This window comes from Rhododendron vialii, chromosome 9a (assembly GCF_030253575.1).
Source record: "Rhododendron vialii isolate Sample 1 chromosome 9a, ASM3025357v1".
Lineage (NCBI taxonomy): Eukaryota > Viridiplantae > Streptophyta > Magnoliopsida > Ericales > Ericaceae > Rhododendron > Rhododendron vialii.
In genome coordinates, this window is record NC_080565.1 from 37,409,232 (window position 1) to 37,431,455 (window position 22,224).

The following is a 22,224-nucleotide window of genomic DNA, read 5'->3' on the forward strand; positions in this document are numbered from 1 at the left end:
AAATTCATAATGGGAGTTGTATTACTCCAAAACAGAGCTGCTCCAATGTAAGAGCATCCCCAACGGGGATGTAAAAGAAGGTGCTATACTTAAAATAGCACCGGATGCAAAAAAAAAAAAAACCCTTCCAATGGGGATGTAAAATGGAACAAATCAGGTTGTAAAATGGCAGAGATGGATATTTCCATCCCTATATAACTACAACTATAATTGACAGATCATCACCCAACTGAAAATACTAGAATTTTGGACAATCAGAGGTTACCTGATTTCGTCGGAAAGTCGTCGGAAATTGGAAGAACACGCCGGAATCTGGTAGAACACGCCGGAATCCGGAGATGACCGTCTCGTACCCTGATTGTTGACGATCCATGGACGGCACAGATGCATGCCGCCGGCTGTGCCCTTTCGGTTGTGATTTCCCTTTGGTTCAAAGAAAGGGAGAGGAGGGCTGGTCTGGCTGTGATTTCTCTCTACGAACCAAAGAGAGAGAGAGAGAGAGAGAGAGAGAGAGAGAGAGAGAGAGAGAGGGGGGTTTGCTTCAGAGGGAGAGAAAGAGAGAGAGTCGTCTGGGAGTTTTTGGCCCAAATGACCATAATTTGTAATCAAATTGGAGGAATACCCATCTTTTGAAACGTTTTGTAAAAATAGGCCATCGCGCCTTTTCAAAACGCGTTATAGCGGTTAGGCCAACTCCTACGTGGCGAAGGAGTCCTAGTCAGATTGTTATAGCGCCTTTTAGGAAGGCGTTATAGGCAGATTATTATAGCGCCTTTTACAAAGGCGTTGTAGGCAGATTATAACTCCTTCCCAAAAGGAGCTATAGGTTTAAAATCCAGGTAAAATCCACACTTGAACATAAATCAAACCCTCTCCTTCTCCTCCTATCTGCTCGCCCTTCTCTCTCCATGTCGATCGCAACCTCTGAACCTGCACGATCTCCTCTAGCCACGTTCCTCGTCTCCGTCGTCCTGCTCTCCACCCTCCGTTTCACTCACAGTAAGTCTCTCCCTCTCCATCTTCCTTGTCTCATCTCCATCTTCCTTGTCTCATGTATATGTGTATGTATATATACTTATATATATGTATGTATGTGTGTACATATACTAGGGTTTTGGCTCGAATATCGGCATTTAAGAAAAAAAAAATCATGGCTCGAAACACACTTTTTAAAGACACGATCGAATATATCAAGAGTATTGAGATGGTACATAACGCATTTTCGAGATTGTGTTATCAGGGTCAGAATTATAGCTTCTTTTGAAAAGGAGCTATTAGGGTTAAAATATAGCAGATTGTGTGATTAGGGTCAGAATTATAGCTCCTTTTCAAAAGGAGCTATTAGGGTTAAAATATGTAAAAGACACTATTAAGGATTAGGGTTTAGAAATATGGCTCCTTTTGAAAAGGCGCTATTTGGGTTAGAACTATCACTCCTTTTCAAAAGGCGCTATTATGGCAAAAGGTGTGATTCCTACGTGGCAACCAAATCATGGCCACATGGCACCTAACCGCTATAACGCGTTTTGAAAAGGCGCGATGGCCTATTTTTACAAAACGTTTCAAAAGATGGGTATTTCTCCAATTTGATTACAAATTATGGCCATTTCGGCCAAAAACTCGTCGTTTGGTCTGGTTTTTTTTTTTTTTTTTTTTGGGGGGTTGGGGGGGGGGGGGGGGGGGGCCGTCTGTTCGTAGAGAGAAAGAAGATGAAAAAGATAAGAAAGAGTGGAGTTGAGTTGGGTTAGTGGCCAATCCAACCGTTGGTTTTTTTTTAGTTGATTAGGATCCGACCGTTGGTGACCCAAGGGATATATTGGTGATGAAAAAAAATTTCTAACGTCCATTTTTTCCCCCGCCTATAAAAGTGTGTTAATAGGATTTTAGACCACAAAAATTTTCTTCATTCTTCACAAACACCCTCCAAAAAATATAGTATATCAATTATGGCAGAAGGAAGTCGTAGCGCGAGAGAAAAATCGTTCAACTCCGATCAAGATGAAGCAATTTGTAATGCTTACTTGTGCGTTAGTCAAGATCCGATTATCGGTACCAACCAACCATGATCTAAATTATGGGATTGGGTTGCAAAAAAATACTCCCTCCGTCCCTTTTTTTGTGTCCAGTATTCCATTTTGGGCTGTCCCTTAATAAGTGTCCATTTTGTAAAGTTAGGGGGTAAAAATTGATGTATTATCTATTTTGTCCCTAAAAGTAGATTTTATTTTGAAAAGTTAGTGAGTAAAAGTGTAATGATGATGGGTAAGTAGGGAAAGTGGAGAAAAAAGTTGATGTGAAAAGTGTAATGATGATGTCTTTTTAATAAGTTGGAGTTACGAAGCAGGACACTTAAAAAGGGACGGAGGGAGTATACCGAATTCACAGGAGGTGATGTACGATCGGATGCTTCTATCAAATCTCGATGGCAAGTCATCCAGCAGGCTTGCAACAACTATCGTGGACATTTAAGGCAATAGACAAGAAAATATTATAGGGATACTGGACCACAATAGGCACTGGACCACAATAGACTCGAAAATATTATAGCCTCTTATTATTACACTAGGTCCTACCTCGTGCAATGCACGAGAATCATGCCCATTGAAGAGGCTGTTTTTTGCCCATTGCAAAGGATTTTTTTGTGTGTTTTGGGGCTGAAATGGATATTGTTTTTGGTTGGTGGTCATCTGGAAAAGCTTTTGTTGGCAATCACTCTGCACTTTTCATTGTTTTTTTGTGTCATGACAAACGAAGTACACTTGCAGAGAAAACATGCATAAATTGATATAGTGCGGAACAAACATAGAATTGAGATCTACATTAATCTCTATAAGTTACATACTAAAACCAGAAGTACATTTTCTCGGACCCATTTGAAGAAAGCACCAAAAGCTGAATATCACTTGAATCTTAAACAGCAACAAAGACAAGATCAGAGTCTTGTAACCTCAACCTATTCTGTAAAACTTCGATGCCAATGGGCTGAAGAATGCCCATTTTTTAGTTGATTAGGATCCGACCGTTGGTGACCCAACGGATATATTGGTGATGAAAAAAAATTTCTAACGGTCATTTTTTTTCCCCTACCTATAAAAGTGTGTTAATAGGATTTTAGACCACAAAAATTTTCTTCATTCTTCACAAACACCCTCCAAAAAAATATAGTATATCAATTATGGCAGAAGGAAGTCGTAGCGCGAGAGAAAAATCGTTCAACTCCTATCAAGATGAAGCAATTTGTAATGCTTACTTGTGCGTTAGTCAAGATCCGATTATCGGTACCAACCAACCATGATCTAAATTATGGGATCGGGTTGCCAAAAAATATACCGAATTCACAGAAGGTGATGTACGATCGGATGCTTCTATCAAATCTCGATGGCAAGTCATCCAGCAGGCTTGCAACAACTATCGTGGACATTTAAGGCAATAGACACGAAAATATTATAGGGATACTGGACCACAATAGACACAAAAATATTATAGCCTCTTATTATTACACTAGGTCCTACCTCGTGCAATGCACGAAAATCATGCCCATTGAAGAGGCTGTTTTTTGCCCATTGCAAAGGATTTTTTTGTGTGTTTTGGGGCTGAAATGGATATTGTTTTTGGTTGGTGGTCATCTGGAAAAGCTTTTGTTGGCAATCACTCTGCACTTTTCATTGTTTTTTTGTGTCATGACAAACGAAGTACACTTGCAGAGAAAACATGCATAAATTGATATAGTGCGGAACAAACATAGAATTGAGATCTACATTAATCTCTATAAGTTACATACTAAAACCAGAAGTACATTTTCTCGGACCCATTTGAAGAAAGCACCAAAAGCTGAATATCACTTGAATCTTAAACAGCAACAAAGACAAGATCAGAGTCTTGTAACCTCAACCTATTCTGTAAAACTTCGATGCCAATGGGCTGAAGAATGCCCATTTTGCCAGGGAACTTTCCACTCGAATTATTCATGCGTAAAATAATTTCAGCAATGATGTTGTCATGGAAGAAACTTTGGAAACGATGCGCGAAAACTTGCAATATAGATCTTATCAAGTAATGCAGCAAATTAACAAACGAATAAGAGCGCAAATTAAGAACAAGATAAATGAGCTCGCAAAAGAGTATGCCTTGATAAGAGTATCAGCAAAATCCAATCCTTCAAGCATAATGCAATTCTTCACTGTAACATGGTCATGGTAATGTAGCAGCCATGCCAAACCATGTGATGGCAGTAGATTTCACCTAATAGCATGAAAGGATAGCAAAATAGTAGAATCATGATCAGCATTTTTCCAATCAGTGGCATAGTTTACTCAAATCAATGCTGCAACATATAGTGACAGCGGAATACAGCTGCAACTTCAGAATATTTTCAGCAGTAACTTTGTGTTGCAAAAACTGGTTGCAATAAGATCCTTCATATGCAGTAGTGAGCAATAAAGTGTAGAAGTAGCAGCAGAGAAACAGATGTACCCCACAGGCACTAAGATTGTCTAATGACTGAAGACACCAGCCCAAAGGATACGAGACACAACAACAGCCACCCAAGACACCCCCAACCCACCCAGACCAACTACCCAAGTTGCTGCCAGGAAACAATAAGCAGACTCAACCCCCAGAGTCTCATTTGTTTTTGACCCGAAAAGCAATTCTTTACTTTAAAGTGTCCTCATTTTTCATAATGACCAGATAACTCTCATTATTATGAAGTTTCGGGCTCGTACGGTTTCCTCTAAGCAAAAAACTTTTGAGTTCTAGAAATTAGAGTAGGTATGCATATATTATACACTGATTAGGTAAAGTAGCATAGAGTTTAGCTGATTACATGCAGATTTTATACTACATATGGTATTTATAGATGGCAAGGTAGTGTCATTCTAGGGAGCACTCAAAAACAAACCTTGTGCACCAAAAGATACATGTTTTTGAAGTCTTTAGGAAGCAAATTATCCACACAAAAAGATTTGCTACGAAAGTTTCGCTAATCTGAGCTGAGAAGGTTATGCCTTTTTTATGGATTAGAGATATTTTAATTTCTAGACTCCCCGTAGGGCAGTCATTCATACATTCTCATACTTCTCTGACCCAGTGGACTTGCCCATGCACCAATATGTTCTTTGGCTTTCAGCCAAATATTTTCTATGCCATGATACAAAATGTGACAATAACTGAATTAATAAACTTAGAGAACAAATGAGTACAAATATAAGAGAATTAAAGAACATTCTTTGCAAAGAGATTTAGCGAGGAATGTATCACATACTACCCGGTACCTCAAATCATGATCATGGCCGTTGAATACACAAATCAAATCTTGGCACCGTGAACTATATACCAAAATTCCATTGTCATCAAACTCCATTGCACCATCAGATCCTTATGGAACCCAAATGATCAGTTTTTTTTAATTTTTTTCGAACTTTAAGAGTCCACTATTTTTTTCCACCTCTCACACCAATTAGATGAATATATATTTGCTAATATCGCTCTCTCTGTACAACATAGCAAAATAGAACAAGACGACTCTTGCCTCTTGGGTTATATTGGCTTCCTAAAGCATGATGTGTTGATAGTGGACATTAGGTGTCACATGAAGCTAAAACCAAATTACCTAGTCATCAACTTCTCTTTGCCACATCGAACTTATTAATACATACGGTCCAATAGTAGCTCATTCAATCCTAGTAAATTACATCTAATATTATCTTTTTTTGTTCTCCATAATTTACAAATAACTACAAAGCCCCATGCAAGATTTGCCGACACATCTACTATCTCTTTTGCTTTTCTTTTTTTTTCGCAACGGCAAAAGCACAATTAATCACTATTTAGAAAAATACGGGTTGGCAAGATTTCAAACGTATAGTTGAAGACACCCACAAACCATATAGGTAGTACATGGTACAGTTCAAATAGCCGCAGATAAACAGATAAAAATAGATTACAATGAATTTTCCTCTGTTTCGACTTGAATCAGTGACCTCAGAGCTCTTCTATTATTGCTAATCCTTAAGAACCTATACCTAGACCAGCAACAAGGAAGCAATTCTATACAACGCTCAAAACTTCGAATGATACTCACACTCCTACCAAAGAACCAATGTGGTAAGAAATATGCTGGATTTAAATTAGAACTACCTCGAACTTTTTCATGTACTCGTGATCACTTTAACAGTTTGGCCACAACAATCCCTTGACCAATTCCACGTTGAATAGAAAGCAAGTCCTATACCAAAGCAACAATCAGTAAATTCAGAATAAGTTCCTCAGACCAAAGGAAGAAAGAAATGGTCAACCAAGCAATAGTAGAAGTACTCAAAGATGGTTTGTTCATTTGCGATTATAGGTTTCAAACATTTTAGACGGCATGTACAAAAATGGTTTCTCTTCGTATGTGATTGGAATTTTTCCTTTTGTCCAGTTAGTCTCTTGCTGAACACGCAAAAATAAAGAAGAGAGAACTTTAAAGTTACTGGATTTGAAGGCAAATCTTTTCATTGGAAGCATCTGAAAGAAGTTTGCTTCTTTCAACTCCAACAGACATTAATTTTTTTAAAAAGTCCAACCCAAATGAGTTCTTTTGAAAGTTAAAGGCGTCTATTTTCATTCCAGAAGATAGCCCTAAAAATCAGGAACCACAGATCCAAAGGTCAACAAACCCTTGTGCTTAGCTCATTCTTCAAGATTGCATCAAAATGATCATTAGAAGCAGTGATCTGTCAAGTATGAGTTTGAGTTATCATATGAATAAAGAACCGTAACAAAAATAACAAGGAAAAGTACAAGAGCATACATCAAGGGTAAATGTAGAAGCATTTGATTTACAAGTTGCACCAGCACCGCAGAAAAAGGTTTCCACAGATTGCAACACATGTATTGCACTGTATTGGCGATGAAGACCCTAACAAATCATAGAAATTGAAATATGAAATTACATATTGACAGAAGAAAGGGTTGAAAATGATATAAGTGACCAAGAAAACATCAGAGGAAAGAGTGCCTAGGAAAGAGAGACGAAAAAACAAGTTAAACTTTGGAATAAATACTAAACAACCAGCACAGGAGCAAAATTGCAAAAGTAGTGGTATATATTGAACTTTTCGATCTTTAATATCTCATTTCATCCATATACAGCCTCGTGGTCGATCATTACAGAACGCACCAATCTGACTCTATGTTTGAGAACTTTCAAATCTCTTTTATGCTCATACAAGATACCAAGTTTTCACCCAAAATACCCATCCAAGAATAAAGCTCTATTCCTGCTAATATAACTTCAGAAAATCTAATTACATCACTACATATTGGAGTTTATAATTCATCCATTGGAGGAGTTAGGGTTTTCAAAAACACACAAGAACAAACGTAAATAAAGCTTGTTCATTGACCCCAAATATTTTTATTTTAATTATTTTTACCTCCAGATCAAGAGAACAAACAAAGAAATCGAGATGGAATCACAATGCATGGAAGATTGAGAAAAAACAGCAGGCGAAGCCGCAAAAAAAAGCCGAAAGTAATTTTCCAAACAACGGTTAAAAGAAGCGTCCAAATTCTATATTTCTTCTTCTATTTAGAAACACGGATGCTCTATCCAACACAACGACAAACCTAATAAGGGTCCTACTAAACACAATGGAGAAACGATTAGCCGGCGCGAAGCAAGGCGACAAGGACCTAAACCAGATCCGAAAGTACTTACCCCGACGACTACGAAACACGCAGAAATCGACAACGACGAAAGGAGCAGAAGAAGACACCAGAAGCACTCTAGCAAAAACCACCTTCAACCCACAGTACCCGGAGATCCAATACCCGCTAGCAGCGTAATAAAGAAGTCAGCAGAAATCGATGGACAAAAATCATCACGAATCCCGCGGGAACACCGGATGATGAGAGGTCTAGGGTTTCTCAGATGAGGTATATATATATATATATATATAGAGAGAGAGAGAGAGAGAGAGAGAGAGAGAGCAGAGGAGAGACGCGATCTGGTCTCTGATGGTCGTTCGTGCGAAAGGCGGAGAACACATCGGGGAGCCGTAGGGCGGCGGATTGAAAAATGGCAAACCGAAACTCTCCTTTTATATAATGGTAGGAGATACGTAAATTCCAAGATAGGCTTCCAGAAGATTGTAGTATGCTCTTAAGTCTCAATTTTAGAAACTTCCGAACAACCATGCACGAACATCGTAGCGCTTGGAAATATATTCATAATATGCATGGCACCTCGTTCTAGGAATCTTAGCTCATATTATGGTTCGAGCTATAGTAATGATCTAACTACGTATGTTGCACTTTCCTCGTATTCAGAAAACAGTAGTACAAGAATTGTTGTAGAGGTCATATGTAACATGTGAGATTTGCTGCAAAGGAGGACATGTTATTAGTATAACATTATTATTAGCGTCTCTTCAGCCTCTTCAGTTGTGGTGTTACACCCTCGATTGTAAATATATTTAATCATAACTTTTTCACAAATAAGCCATTATCATTTCCATACATAAATACCCATCGATAACATGCCAAAGTTATTCCATGAACCAACGTCCTTTCAAAATGTAAATTCAAGCGGTCACAACCCAATATTTCATAAGTAGCAAAAGAGAGGAAGGAGATGAGTGTTTTTACATTCTTTTTTTTTTAGGTCAAGCGGAATATCAGTGTTTTTACATTCATCTAGAGTTGAAAGATGTATAAATAAAGTTACATTTTTGTCTTCAAAACATGATTAAACAAGATGGTAAAGTAACTCTTCAACGATAAGATTTCAAAAGATGTCTGGCCATGCACATCAAGCACTCTATGCTATGAACCTTAGTTGGTATCTAAAAATGGAAGGGTTGAGCAAACACGTGCCTACTAGAAAAAATTTGGGCAAAGTTCATTTTCACCCCCTATGGTTATCGCCATATGCGGATACCCCCTTCATGATTCAAAAATGACCACATAACCTATCTGTGGTTTTGAAACTGTGCGGATAGACCTCCTTCTGTCATGTTTTCCATCCATATTAATGGAGGTGTATCTCACATGCCTCTAGAATGTAATCTGGGTTGTTCATAATGTATTAAATAAAGAATAAAGTATCTCTGTAAAAAATCATCTCGATCAGACATCAATAACCCAGTAATCTAATTTTTAGTAAATTCAAATTTGAAATTTTAATTTCATAACAAAATCGATTCGACCATGAGTTTTTCATTTTTTAATTGACTTGAATTTTGGCATAAATGTAGTACTCGTCAAAATTTATAATATCAACGGCTTAGATTCAATTTTTGGTATGAGGGATGATGTGGTTAAATTTAAAAAAGAAGACGAATCAAGGGACATGATGAGGATATATTGGTCTTTTAATGTTATGTTCGTTAATATGGATGAAAAACATGAAAACAATGGGTCTATCCGCACATTTTCAAAATCAGGGATAGGTTATGTGGTCAGTTTTGAACCATGAAGAAGGTATCCGCATATGGCGATAATCACATAGGGTTAAAATGGACTCTATATGCATATGAGATCAAATCAAATGTGCTTAGAAAATCCTAACATGAGCAATGACATTTTGAATAAAATAAGAACATAATGCACCACCATAAATTAGAAACCAAAGAACTCACACACACGCACACATCTCCTAATATATTACAAGTCCACTAACCCTAAAGCTTACACTCAATAATAATTAACCCCATCTCCTAATATATTACAAGTCCACTAACCCTAAAGCTTACACTCAATAATAATTAACTCTACCCGTCCTACTGGGTACTGCTAACTATTCTAGGAGGTATGCAAGCAAGATAGTTTGATTTCCTCCTTTGTCCAGTAGATGGCCGGCTCCCCGTTGTCGTAAACAACGTCTGTTATGTTTGGATTGGTGTTTGAAATTTTTTTTGAAAAATAGTAGGAGTAATAAGTGAAGAGAGATAGAGAGAGAAATGTAGGAAGTAGGAAGAATCTAGAATGAATTTTTTAAAAAAATCTTCTTGAATTGTAAAGAGAATAATGCAGAATTTAAGTTGAGGACTGCTCTACTACCATCATGCCGGCCTTTTTAACTGTGTCCTCTTCTACTATCTAGGCATCCCGGAACTGCAACCTTTCAATCCTGAATCAAAGGTAATTTCATACATCATATCATTCGCTCATCCTTCTCCTCGTCGAGGTTACTCCCACTATATCTCTAACTTTAAAAGTTCATAGAAAAAAAATCTCCATAACATGTGGGTTCCAACAAACTCATTCACGGCACACAAAATTATTCATTATAATATGACGTAACAACAATATTACATAAAATAAATTAAAATTACGCACGGGTTTCTACACGTGGGAGCCACTCGGATCAAGCTCCTCGTTCATCTTATCTTGCAGCTTCTGTTTAACCTTCTCAAGAGCGACTTCTAGGTTCTTCAACTGTAAAATGATTTACCTTTGCAATCTTAGTATCCATATTCAGCTTCATTTTCAAACACTATGGTGTCTTTATAGAGGATAAGAACAGTTTCCTACCTCTTGTTTAGCAAACCTGTTATGGATGAACAACCCGCTAAACAGATCAAAACTGTTCCTCATTGTGCTTTCTTTCTGCCATAAACCCATGTTAGTGTGAATCGTCATCTTGGCTACTTTAGGTTTTGTTTGGTTGCTCAGACTCAAGAATTACGAGGAGAAAGACCGATCTTACCAATTTAACCAGCGCCTCAAAGTTTTTGGTATCTATAGACGTAGACTCAATCGCCATTTCGGACAAGGTCCTGCCAATCACCAAAGTCCCATGATTGAATTTGTTCTGTAGTTTGTTCTTTAGGTAATTAGATGGGGAAAACAATATTGTAATACCTGGCAATTGTGTGTGTGAGAAATTGACTTCTAGCAGCTAGTTTGTCATGCTCTTCACAAGACATTTCCAGCATTTTGCAACCCTGGATCAAGAAACCGAGTATATGAACAGGCCCAACAGGGTAATAACGAGCTAGTCATTTGAGTTCAAATTGAGATTAGTGTCTTGATTAGTGATTGTGTCTAGTATTTTTACCTCACTTCCAAAAATTTGAAGGAAACTTGAGCAGACAACTTCATCCCTTATTCGGACCCTGTCGTATACAAAAGTCAGGTCTTTCCACCCATCTCTCCCGCTGTCTGGTCCGAACATCGGGTGAGTGCAAAGAAGGTCCAACTCCGGCGGCAGTACCTTCGAAACATACAACGCATACATGCAGATATACATAAATACTAACAGATACATATAACTCAGTTGATAGAAATCAAACCAGTTTTCTGCATATATAAAGAGCTGAACAAAATAAGATAGTTGAAGTGTATGAACCAAATTCACTTTCAAAACTTAGAATCTAATTTCTAAATTTTGGTTTTGACTTGAATCAAGTAGTAGTACTCTAAATTTTGGTATGGATTTACTGAAACAGGAGCAAGAATTCGTTGTCCCCATTAAGCGGGTGAAATTAGATACATACTTGCAATAGAACTTGTTTTGGGTATTCCTTGACCGAGAGCACATCCACGAAGAGCGTCGGCCGTTTCAGACGGTGAAACGGTATCGATTTTACCACCTCTGACAGGGACAGAATCGATGTAGAGAGCACCACCACATCGTTTTCGGCCTCAAGAAACCCATCAATTTCCCTGGCAAGTCGAAACCAGCAATCAATCTGCAAGATGAATAGATAGAAAGATATAGTATGTGTGTATGGCGAATATACCTGTAGAATGAGATAGCCAGATGGGAACAGAGCTGGGAGTGATCGGATCGACAAGTGGCTGTGATGGTGTGGCCTTGTTTAATCATGGTTTTGGAGAGGAACTGTCCAAAGGTGCCGAAGCCTATTATGCCTATCTTCAGGGGTCTTGATGAGGAGGTAGAAGACGACATGGCGCAGAGAGAGAGAGAGTGAGAGAATCTATTACGGAACAAAGTTTCACCCTTTATTCCAGTTTCCGAGGTCACCAACCATGAGTCGTTTATGTGAAGTTTTTGCAGTTGTGGTCCGTGAACTGGATTGCACTTGCACGAGGGACCTCGAGTAGGGGGGTTGGGGGACATCGGGTTTCACGTAAAAATATCCGAATTGCTCTTCTTCTTTTTTTAAATGATTTTGTAAAGGTTTCCGTAAATAAATTAAGTCAATTCGATATCAGTAAGTGTTTTTTCAAAATTGTTAGGATGTTGGTTTGCCTTGCTAATTTTGAAAAAATATTTATTGACATTGGATTGACTTGATTTCTTACGGGAATCTTTACAAAATCATTTTAAGAAAGATGAGAAGTTCAGATTATCTTTGTGGGACTCAAAATGGATCCAAAAAAACAGTCTTTTGGAAAGTTTGGCACTGAACTCAAGGGATATCATTGGCAGCCTGCTCGTTTTGTCAAGCGGATAAGGAGGGAAATTAACTTATACTTGGTTTGAGTAATAATTGATGTGAGTGGATAAAAGTGGACGATATACGAAATTACTTGGTTGCCATCATTAAGTTATAACATTGAGTATACAAAAAAGGTTTGAGGAGCAATTTGGTCTTTCTCCCCACCTGAATTAGCTTATGCTAGAGTGGGTTGCGATTAGCTAAGCCCCTCCAAAGAGATAAGCTCTCCTCCGCTCCCTTATCCCCTTCCTTCTCCCACAACCAAACACCACCTTTTTCTCCCCCTCCTTCCCTCCGTTGGACCCCCAACAAATAGGCCCAGTATATGGCATCTTTTGGTTAAGGTGGGAACTGAGATAAATAATAGTAACACAAAATAAAGATTAGCTAACACTTCTACCATCTATCCCTCTCCATGGCTCATGCTATTGGCTAATATACTCCATAGGAGAGACTAATTATTTCAAAAGATAAATGAATCCATTATATAATTTTGAACTATGACAGATAAATGAGAAGAACCAGCCGAAGTTTTTTTTGTTTTGGTAATTAAAGTTGATTGTTCAAGTTTGGTTTGACATATAAAGAGCTTCAAATATATTAAGCTTGACTTTGTTATGGAGGTTGATCGCGTGCCAACTTGAGTAGCTTTTAATTGTTTTAGGCATCATAAGCTGAGTGAGCAAACTAGTGGCTCATTCAAGCTCGGTTAAATTGGTTCACATAACAAATCGATTTTGAACAAGCTTTTAAGCATACACTGAACTCAGACTCGAGTATTTTGGTTTGTTCATCAATCCTACCAAGGGAAAAAAATTCAAGCACCAGAGTAAGCAATCTTGGAAAACCGGCCACATATTTCCAAAGCTCCTGATGCCTAGAGGATAAGGGAAATACTCCTACATTAGTAGTGTTCATATTTCTTACAGCAGAAATGAGGATTGGGAAGCCATACATTTCAGGAAATCGATTCAGTAGGTGTAAAATTATGAAGTACAAGACTGAACTTAGTAAATAAGCGCAATAGCAGACACCAAATAGGCAAAATAGTAGACATCAAGTTTACCCCTTGAAACAAAATACCAAGAAGTTGAACAGAGAGCATGAATCAACTCACAAGAACTATGAAAGCCGATTCTAGCCCTATGTAAAGAACATTCCGCTCTATGCGCATACGAATGCCATGTGAAAGGGACTTACCTTCTTCAAACCTGTTAGTACCACTGCCACATCCAAATTGAAAATTGCAAACAAATTTCAATTTTGAAGTATAAGCTCTAACCACAACAACTCCGCCTGCATCACTGGTTTACCCTTAGGAGTTAGGACACGACACAGATGCAGTATGTAAGTTTCACTTTTATTTGACCTGATCCTGTCCCTTCACATTAGTGGTGTTAGGAAACTTCTCCCACAGGCTAGCATTTTCGTGTAAATGCCTTCAAAATCTTTTTGAAGTTGCAAATGCCTATATTGTATGGTACATAGTTTGTCTCCTTTACTAACTTGTACAATTTCCCTGACCTGAATTCTCCATGTCTGATCTATGCATATCAAACGAACACAGACTCTGTGCAGAGCAGACTAAACCAATCTTCTTACTCATCCTTGCCTCAATGCAGCTTCTCCAGTACCTAAAATATCCAAGCAGATACTTATTAGGATTGTAGATAATGAGTTTGGATTCATTTGTTTGACGGGACTAATTGTGATGTGATTAATAATACTACACCCGTGGTATTTGTAGATTGAGATTTTATATCCAATGCATTTTTAATTGGGACCAATTACCGGATATATAGTCCCTTTGGATATACAGTTCAATCCGATGCTCATATTTGGTCAAACAAATGGGCTATGTATTATTGTGCAAATATAAACTTGAGTGCACTAAATATACTTTGTTGACGATGACTCTTAGAGCCTCGTTGTGAAAACCTAAGCTTTTTAGATAGATGTGGATCTAGCATGTTGTTAGAAGCTGATTCTGGTTTCCTAAAAACATCAAAATCACTAAAACCCCCAAAACAATGTTCTTACCTCAACGAGTTTTGACACACCAAAAATGGTGAATACCCAACTACTACTCCTACTTAACTAGAGGAGTACTCATAAGACAAAATATGCAGATCAAATTCTTCCTGGTAGTGATCTGTTCCACGCCACATTCGTATCTAAGACGTACAATTTCGTTCCTATAAATACTTCTCTCGATATGTTTTCTAGGCGCGAGACATGTCTACTTGACACATATTAGTTGGGTTGTGCTCCATAAACATAAACTTTGAAGAGCTCCCATTCAGAATCCAACACTATGGGTCGTAATTTCAAACCACCAATCATCAAACCTGTGTTTTTTTTTTGCATGGAAACAATCTTTCTATGCAATTTTTCATGTTAGTTTGATCATGAACTTATACTACTGCTGGGGTTTTGGCCACATCACACTTACCTTGGGATTACTCAGTAAACTCTTCCTGCATATCATCAATGGAATGGCCACTTTCCTCACTTGATTTTCAAGTGTAATTGTTGTTGAACCACCAACACCGAAACTGGCCTGTTAACATCTGCAGACGCGAGAATATCTCCCACAGGTCCAAGCTCGGGAAACTCCACCCACTCCGTCAAACCAGCTAACATCCTAGAATCACCACCATGTCGCCGGCCCACTATGATCAAGTCATAAGCTTCCTCTAGTGATCGAACTCGCAAAGCCAACTCCGGCCCATCTTCCACCCTCTCCTCTCTAAACCGTAAATTACCTGCAATGGCAGCTCCAGAAAGTTTTGTGAGGGTCATCATTAAGAAGCTTAAAATCTATAAGCTTCCATTGAATCAGCTATAGATAAAAGAGTGCTCTGATTGTTGGTATCAGTCACTGATCCCCGTTCACCGGTTACCATTCATATAACTGGTTTGGTAATGTGTTTAGCCTTTGAGTCAACAAATGGGTTTTAAACCACTTTTTTTGGGGTGAAATTTTGAACTATATAAGGCTGTAAGCTTACTTGTGCAAGGGATCATTACCTGCCTGTGCAAAAGCCAACCTCAAATCCTTCAAAACCTCAGCATCAAGCATGGCGTCCCAACTCCCGTCCCCAGAATCATCATCCCCGTAAGCAAAGAACCGAACGACCGTCAAGAAAACATGGGGCGATTTGGCCATTCGTTTCGCATATGCCAGAGCTTCTCGATCGTCATCCCCTCCCAAGAAAACAATCGCCACCCGATACGGTGCCACCTGCGGCTGTCCACCAAACTGCTGCGGCTGCTGCTGAATCTTCCGACGGTCCACCAAAACCCCCACCGAACATGGCGCCATTTGCAAAACCTGTCAGTTCATGGGTTTTGTTTTTTCCATCGGCACAAGGATAAAAAAATGAAATCAGGACACTAGTTTTGGAGAGTGCATAATACCCTCCTACTGCTACTCGCAAAAAAACAACCACCACCATAACAAGAAGAAGAAAAAATGCAGTTGGCAAACAAATGCAACCTGTCGATTCATGTTCCGCCATGCGTTGTTGTCGAAAACCACCTTCCCCTGCGCATTCCACTTCCTGTGGAACGGAAGCACAATCAACGACACCAACTTCTCGAACGCCAAAGAACATATATCCTCGTGCATGAATTTGTTGAAAGAAATCGCGGTGAAAGACTGAACGACAACGTATCCGGAGTACTGAAGCTCAAACTGATCGAACAACTTGGTGATCGGTAGCGATCGAGATGCACTGCTGGAAGTGGCCTTCTGGCCTAACTGGTGGTTGATAAGGATAGGATGGGCCCTGCCCACGAGCTCCATGAGGTGGAGAGCGTAGATTGCTAATGGGGTTTCCTTAGTGGGACTGTAAGCCTCGAGGAGATTGATGGCTGCCATGGCGTCTTCGGGTCTGTGGGCGGTGACGAGTATTCGGAGCTCGGAGTTTTCGAGGGAGTGGAGGATGTTTCGTTTTTGGTAGCCGCCGTATCTTCTGGAGCGGTCGTAGATTGATTGGACGAGGAGGGGTATGGCTATGGCTGTAAGGCAGACTGCTGCAGCTACTGTTGAAAATGTTTGAGTATCCAATGTCTGCATTTCTCATGCATGAGAGAGAGAGAGAGAGAGAGAGGAATTATGAATGTAGAGCTGAGAGGAAAAAATTGACTCGTGCATTGGACAGTTTCGAACAAATTCGTATACGAACAACCGTGTCTGTAGCATTACTTAATTTTTTTTTTAGAATTGAATTGTATTGAGTTTGCTTTTGGTGAAAAATACGTGCACATCAAAACTATCATTATCTTCGTGACATATGTACATAGTAGTGTGTGTTGACAAAATTTAATTTCTCTGTAATCTGAAATAATGGAGTCCATTGCTTAACAAAATCTATTAATTTGTTTGATCCAATCATGATAAATTACATTTTTTTATCAAATCATAAAGTGAGTGAACGAAAATGTGACGAAAGTATATATTCATCTGATATATGACCCACACCTTGTCAAAATGACTACTATGTTGTCACACTATAAGACTATCAAGCACAGTGTTATCTCTCCCAAACATCTTTGTTGTTTTGTCACGACGTATTCCTAGTCACACGATCATGTCTCGAAATTCATATATTTAAGATTCTCACCATACTGTGCATCTGTCAAATAGATTAGAACAACCGAAGAGAGGACCTCTAACCTCACTCTCACTTGGAAGAATTCATGCCATAAGGTTGTGCTAAAATTGAACTTTTTGTGGCACCAAATTTCAATTACTTTTTCAGACTCCCATAATCTCCATTGAAGAGGTGATTCTCAAGAAATGGTTATTTACCTCATTTTCCCTGAAAGCAAGGAAGGCAGCCAACTCAACAATGCCTTGGCCACTCAGGACAAGAGACAGAGCAATGGCATCCTTCACAGGCATCTTACAAATCAACGCAGGAACAAAATTTGCAGTAAACTTCACCACAATTGCACCAAACAGAACTGTCCACAATATGAACTGAAACCTCAGATCAGACACCGCAAATATATCAGAATGCAGGCCACAGTAAGTCAACAACAATGGTGCAAACCACCCCGACACCAGAGTTTCCAGCCTCTCCACGAGCGTCGACCCTAACGGCGGCCCATCCGGCACGAACAAGCCCAGCAAGAAAGGCCCGTAGTGGTACAGGATCCCCAAGTTGTCGCACATGATAGCCGAAACCAAAACCACGGACGAGATGAATATGATGTGAACTTCCTTGACGGGTTTCCCTTCCGGTGTTTGTCTGACAATCCACAGGAAACCGGCCCGGGCAACAAACCCCGAGATGGAACCAGTGATCAAGAACATAAAGAGCGCTTGGATTCCCAAAGCGGCTGAGCCTTGGGACCCTACTCTGATGTAAAATGTGGTGGTGCTGAGGATTAAGCTGAGCAACTCACGAATCAACGCGGAAGCCAGGGCAAGGTGGCCTAGCTCGGAGTTCATGATTTGGAGGTCGATGAGGAGGCGGGAAACAACGGGAAACGGCGTTAGAGTCTGTGTCGCGACCACGAATCTGATTCCCGGTGTCTTAGCCCAGGTTACCATGTCGCTTAATGGGAAAGAGACCCCCAGAGACAAAACTATGGGGAATGCCATGGACACAACTCCGATAGTCCAGGCCTTCTTTCCGGACTTCATCACCATGCTTGGGTCCATCTTCACTCCTGCCATGAACATGAAGAAGATGTAGCCGATTTTCGATAGTAAGTTGAGGAAAATGTCGCCCTCCGGAGGAAACAGTGTTTTTGAAAAACTTGGTATGATCTTTCCCAGAATTGTAGGTCCTAGTATGAAACCTGCCTAAGTTGGCACCAAAATCACCACAAAATCAAAAGAAACCAATCGAAAAAATAAAACAACACAAACACCAGGCTTCTTTTTTTTTTTTAATAACTCAGGTGCATGTGACAGCTTACGTGCACTTTGACATTCTATCATACGTATGCATGTATATATATATATATATATATATATATATATATATATGAATGCATGCGACAGCTTACGCACACCTTGACATTATATCATACGTATGCATGTCTACATATGAATATACCATGATTTCGGAGGCAACACGGGGGAGGTGGAAGCGCTTGAGGAGGAGATAGAGAGATTGGGTGAGGAGGAATATGACGGCCAATTGTAACTGAAGGCGGGGCAATGCGAAACCGAGGAAAGATTTCATTTCTTCCATGTCCCAAACCCCCGGTGAATGTATGGGGACAGGGTCCCTCGAGCACGACTGGTTTTGCAAGGCCAGTGTCCTGAAGGGAGGTGGCTTCACTACGTCCATTTGATTTGGAATTCTCTAACCCTAATTTGTTGAAAAAATTCAAAGGAAGAACAATGCATGAAGAAACCAAAAGGAGAGAGAGAGAGAGAGAGAGAGAGAGAGAGAGAGGATAATTGGAGGGGATTATGAAATGGAAGGAAAGGAATTTATAGTGTGTTTGTGAAATACGATTCATGATCGTGTGCCGACCGAATAATGAAGGGTAATTTGTTTGAGAGGAGGGAAATGGGAGACACATGACCTCCAAATAGTGGATGAATACACGGTCACGTGGTGTTTCAGCACGACTTGATAATTGTTGGTAATGAACAGATTACGCTTATAATTAGATGGCTTCTCCAGCTACAAATTGACCCTTTTCTTGACTTCTTTAAAACAGAATAAAGTGTTTCTTTGGCAGGTAGAGCTTTGATTTTTCCACATTTTTTAATAGGATTTGGCATTTTTTCCAAGAAAAATGCTATCTATAGAGTATGTCATCGTTTCTAAATTATATAATTTCTGAATCACAAATACTCTAATTTCCAACCTCTAGGCCAAACAAGTAATGAATCAGTGCAAGTGTGGGGGTGAAAAAGGCCCGTGGAGTGCCATGCGGGGATGCTCTAGGAGCAAATAATAATTTTTCCGGCCAAACCAATACTTGTTGCTTGCATTGATAGAGGAGTAATAATTTGTACAAGGAAAACATAGGATTACAAATACTACTACGAGGATCGGTAATTTATAGGGTTTCGCATTTCATTTGATGGTCAGAGGCAAATTTAAAGGTAAGTGCAGAAAAATAGAAATGTACTACGTTACTCGTTGTGAAAGTACTGATGTACTTTCATAGTCATATAATCTGAATGCTACATGAAGAACATCAGACAGATCGCACAAAATTGATATAAAGATAAGGATAGGCTCCAACATCTCTCAAAAGTACGTAAAAAGAGCGATATACAACCACGTCTCATACAGAAGAGCACATTGATTATGCTATATAAATCAAGTGCATATATATGTGATTGTATGATCCCCATTAGTGTACACTGTACAACTTAATGGGCTCCATCTTCCTCCCAATTGGTAGCAGGCTTCCTAATCTTTTGAAGAACTTTGATGACTTCTTCTGTAGTCACATTTCCGGTAATTGTAACCTTATTGAGCCGGGTATCGAGATCATAGGTTTCGATATCTGCTAACCACCAAAAAGATCAGAAACTTTGGATTATCCATGAAAATTATTACTACATGAGACCTTAAGAAAGTATTTCCTTAGATTTAAGGCCTTTCTAATCAGTGAACAAGTTCAAAGTGTGATGCTGCTTGCCATTTCAAAATACAGCTTTGCAGGATACTTCTGAGAAACTGTTTTTCCACAAGAAAACACTAAAGTTTCCAGATCGTATCCATCTTTGATCATGAATATGGCTTATCATAGCATCATCTGGTAAAATCTCAAAAAATGAGTTGCATTGAACAAATCTTTTGGAAAATATGCTTCGTAACAGCTCGCCATTCAAGTTTAGATTTGAAACTGAGACTAAAATGAAAAAATGATGCCAAGCAGAGGAAAATTAGCGTTTTGTTAGCAAATAAGTTGCAAAGAGAAACTGAAAGCTTGAAAAATATAACTTAACCAAAAACAAAGCTAGCACAAGTTTTCACTCCATGAAGTGGATAATAACCAAAGATATATGAGATAAAATCATGAGAATACCTTCCATTTTCTTAATAGCCTTCAAGATTTTCTTGATGCATCCATCACAGTCCAGATCCACCTTCAATTCCACCACCTAAATGACCCAAAAGGCACATTCTCTTGGTTAAGACCATATATCGCAAAAAGGCCAAAGCTTAAAAAGGTAAGAGATGAAAAGATCAATAGGTGGTACTTACATTACCCATTGGAAAGCCAAGTCCGAAAAACTAGAACGAACTTGCAAGATTTTACAGAATTTCTAGTTGAAAAGTTTTCCTTCTAAAACAGAAAGAAACTCTTCTAGTGGGTGAAAAGAGAGAGGGAGAAGATGAGGAAGAGAAGAGAACAAGTGTTAATGTTTGGTATGATAATTCACATACGGAAGTGAACAAAGGTGATGTGGGGCATTGGATTCTTTTCTTTCTAGTGGGCATTTTACTTTGCCAAAAGCTAGCTTTATTTTTCCTTTTGTTGACTTTAGGGAGATTTGCTTCCACACTGATGGACGGCCAAGAATTATGTTCATGTCAAGTATGAACCAGACAGAAAGAGAGGGGGACTCTGCTTATTTGGTAAAGGTAAAACTAATCTAATAACTATGGCGATATTAATCTCATCACTTCGATTTGGAAAACGGGTATGATTTTGGTAGCTACTCTGCCAAAAACCTCTACCAGAAAATCCAATAACTGTTCATGCTTGATAGGTACTTATGTACCTAAAGATTACATCAGTTTTTCACTTACTTTCAAGAATGCTATTTTCACAGTAGGTTTGGCTAATGGGGGGAAATTTCTTTTAGGGTAACATGACCAACACTCGAGTCAAGACCGAATACTCTCTCCAGAATCTCTTTAATACCAAACCCCCTTCGTACCGTGTAGTCAGAGCCACTCAAAGTGATTCTGATCGGGTGGTAGAGATGATCTGTAATAGAAATTCCAAGATGTGTTTATACAGAAAATCTCTGTTTCAAGGAAAAGGGACTAGTTTGTGGGGATTATGGGTGAGCGATGGATTAGCTTGGGCATCAGTGTATTGCATTTTTGCTTTCAGTTGTGGTTATGGCTTTTACAAGACAAGGAATAAGCCAGAAGCCTTACCAGTGGAGGAGAGTGGTGATGTTCCACCATGTCACCTTGGGTAGATCAGCTGGGTAACTTGTTTCTCCATAGAAACCTTGTGCACCAGCAACTATAGGTACAAAACAGAGTGTCTAACTTGGTATCTTTGTTGGATGAGATAGGTAAGAACTCAATAAATAACCTGCAAAATTTTGTATTACAAAGAAGACCAAATTAGGTTTGCTGGGCAATTGTCATAACTGAAAAAATAGACGAGGAGAGAAATCAATTGAGGGACTTGTATGAATGCAATTTGCTTGTGCTACAGTACAGGAAATTTTTCACTGGTAACTGGACTGCCTACGCGGCTACACGTGTCGATGGCTAATAATAGTCTCTGGTAAACGTGGTGGTTGCCAAATGTACCACTATGTGCGATGAAAAGTAGTATTGTTTTGCAATCTTCAAAGCAGTAGAGAAAACATAGAAAAGTTAAGAGGGAGAAAGTACCAATGATCTGTGCGGTTGAGTCTTAAACCCTGAGACACCATGGGAATGAAGAAGATAGATGAAGAGGGAGATAATCTTGTTTGTGGTGGAAGCCTGGACGGAACCATGTAAAGTATCAATCCTGCTCCAGAGCATAGCATCGGACATCCATATTACTTCCATGATATGGAGTCACTGACTATAGGTGAAATAGAAGAACCGCCAGGTGATGGAGGATCGTTCCACCTTCCAATGTAGCAATATTCAAGTTTGCTCGAATT

The 22,224-nt window shown here is 39.2% G+C and overlaps 3 protein-coding genes and 1 long non-coding RNA gene across 5 annotated transcripts; all 4 read right to left on the reverse strand.

Annotated features, from left to right (window-relative positions):
• Positions 1-3,698: 3,698 nt before the first annotated feature.
• On the reverse strand, positions 3,699-6,968 carry LOC131301578 (uncharacterized). The gene is made up of 2 exons (XR_009191335.1): positions 6,794-6,968; positions 3,699-6,716 (listed from the first exon to the last, which is right to left on the reverse strand). It is a non-coding gene; the product is annotated as an uncharacterized LOC131301578 (long non-coding RNA).
• Positions 6,969-10,211: 3,243 nt separating this feature from the next.
• Positions 10,212-11,987, reverse strand: LOC131301575 (arogenate dehydrogenase 1, chloroplastic-like). Its single transcript, XM_058327934.1, has 7 exons — positions 11,730-11,987; positions 11,484-11,652; positions 11,045-11,200; positions 10,849-10,931; positions 10,694-10,763; positions 10,519-10,593; positions 10,212-10,422 (listed from the first exon to the last, which is right to left on the reverse strand). Exons 1-7 carry the CDS (start codon positions 11,897-11,899, stop codon positions 10,330-10,332), a joined length of 816 nt encoding a protein of 271 aa, XP_058183917.1. The 5' UTR covers positions 11,900-11,987; the 3' UTR covers positions 10,212-10,329.
• Positions 11,988-12,882: 895 nt separating this feature from the next.
• On the reverse strand, positions 12,883-19,343 carry LOC131301579 (cation/H(+) antiporter 4-like). 2 transcript variants are annotated; one of them, XM_058327939.1, is made up of 6 exons: positions 18,467-19,343; positions 17,209-18,074; positions 15,892-16,467; positions 15,423-15,726; positions 14,845-15,157; positions 12,883-14,026 (listed from the first exon to the last, which is right to left on the reverse strand). In XM_058327939.1, exons 1-5 carry the CDS (start codon positions 18,939-18,941, stop codon positions 14,901-14,903), a joined length of 2,478 nt encoding a protein of 825 aa, XP_058183922.1. In that variant the 5' UTR covers positions 18,942-19,343; the 3' UTR covers positions 12,883-14,026; positions 14,845-14,900. The 2 variants fall into 2 exon arrangements, with proteins under 2 accessions (XP_058183922.1, XP_058183923.1); XM_058327940.1 differs by having other exon boundaries at positions 17,209-18,210.
• Positions 19,344-19,575: 232 nt separating this feature from the next.
• LOC131301581 (heavy metal-associated isoprenylated plant protein 45) lies at positions 19,576-21,446 on the reverse strand. Its single transcript, XM_058327943.1, has 3 exons — positions 20,588-21,446; positions 20,409-20,484; positions 19,576-19,883 (listed from the first exon to the last, which is right to left on the reverse strand). Exons 1-3 carry the CDS (start codon positions 20,594-20,596, stop codon positions 19,747-19,749), a joined length of 222 nt encoding a protein of 73 aa, XP_058183926.1. The 5' UTR covers positions 20,597-21,446; the 3' UTR covers positions 19,576-19,746.
• Between the last annotated feature and the right edge of the window lie 778 nt (positions 21,447-22,224).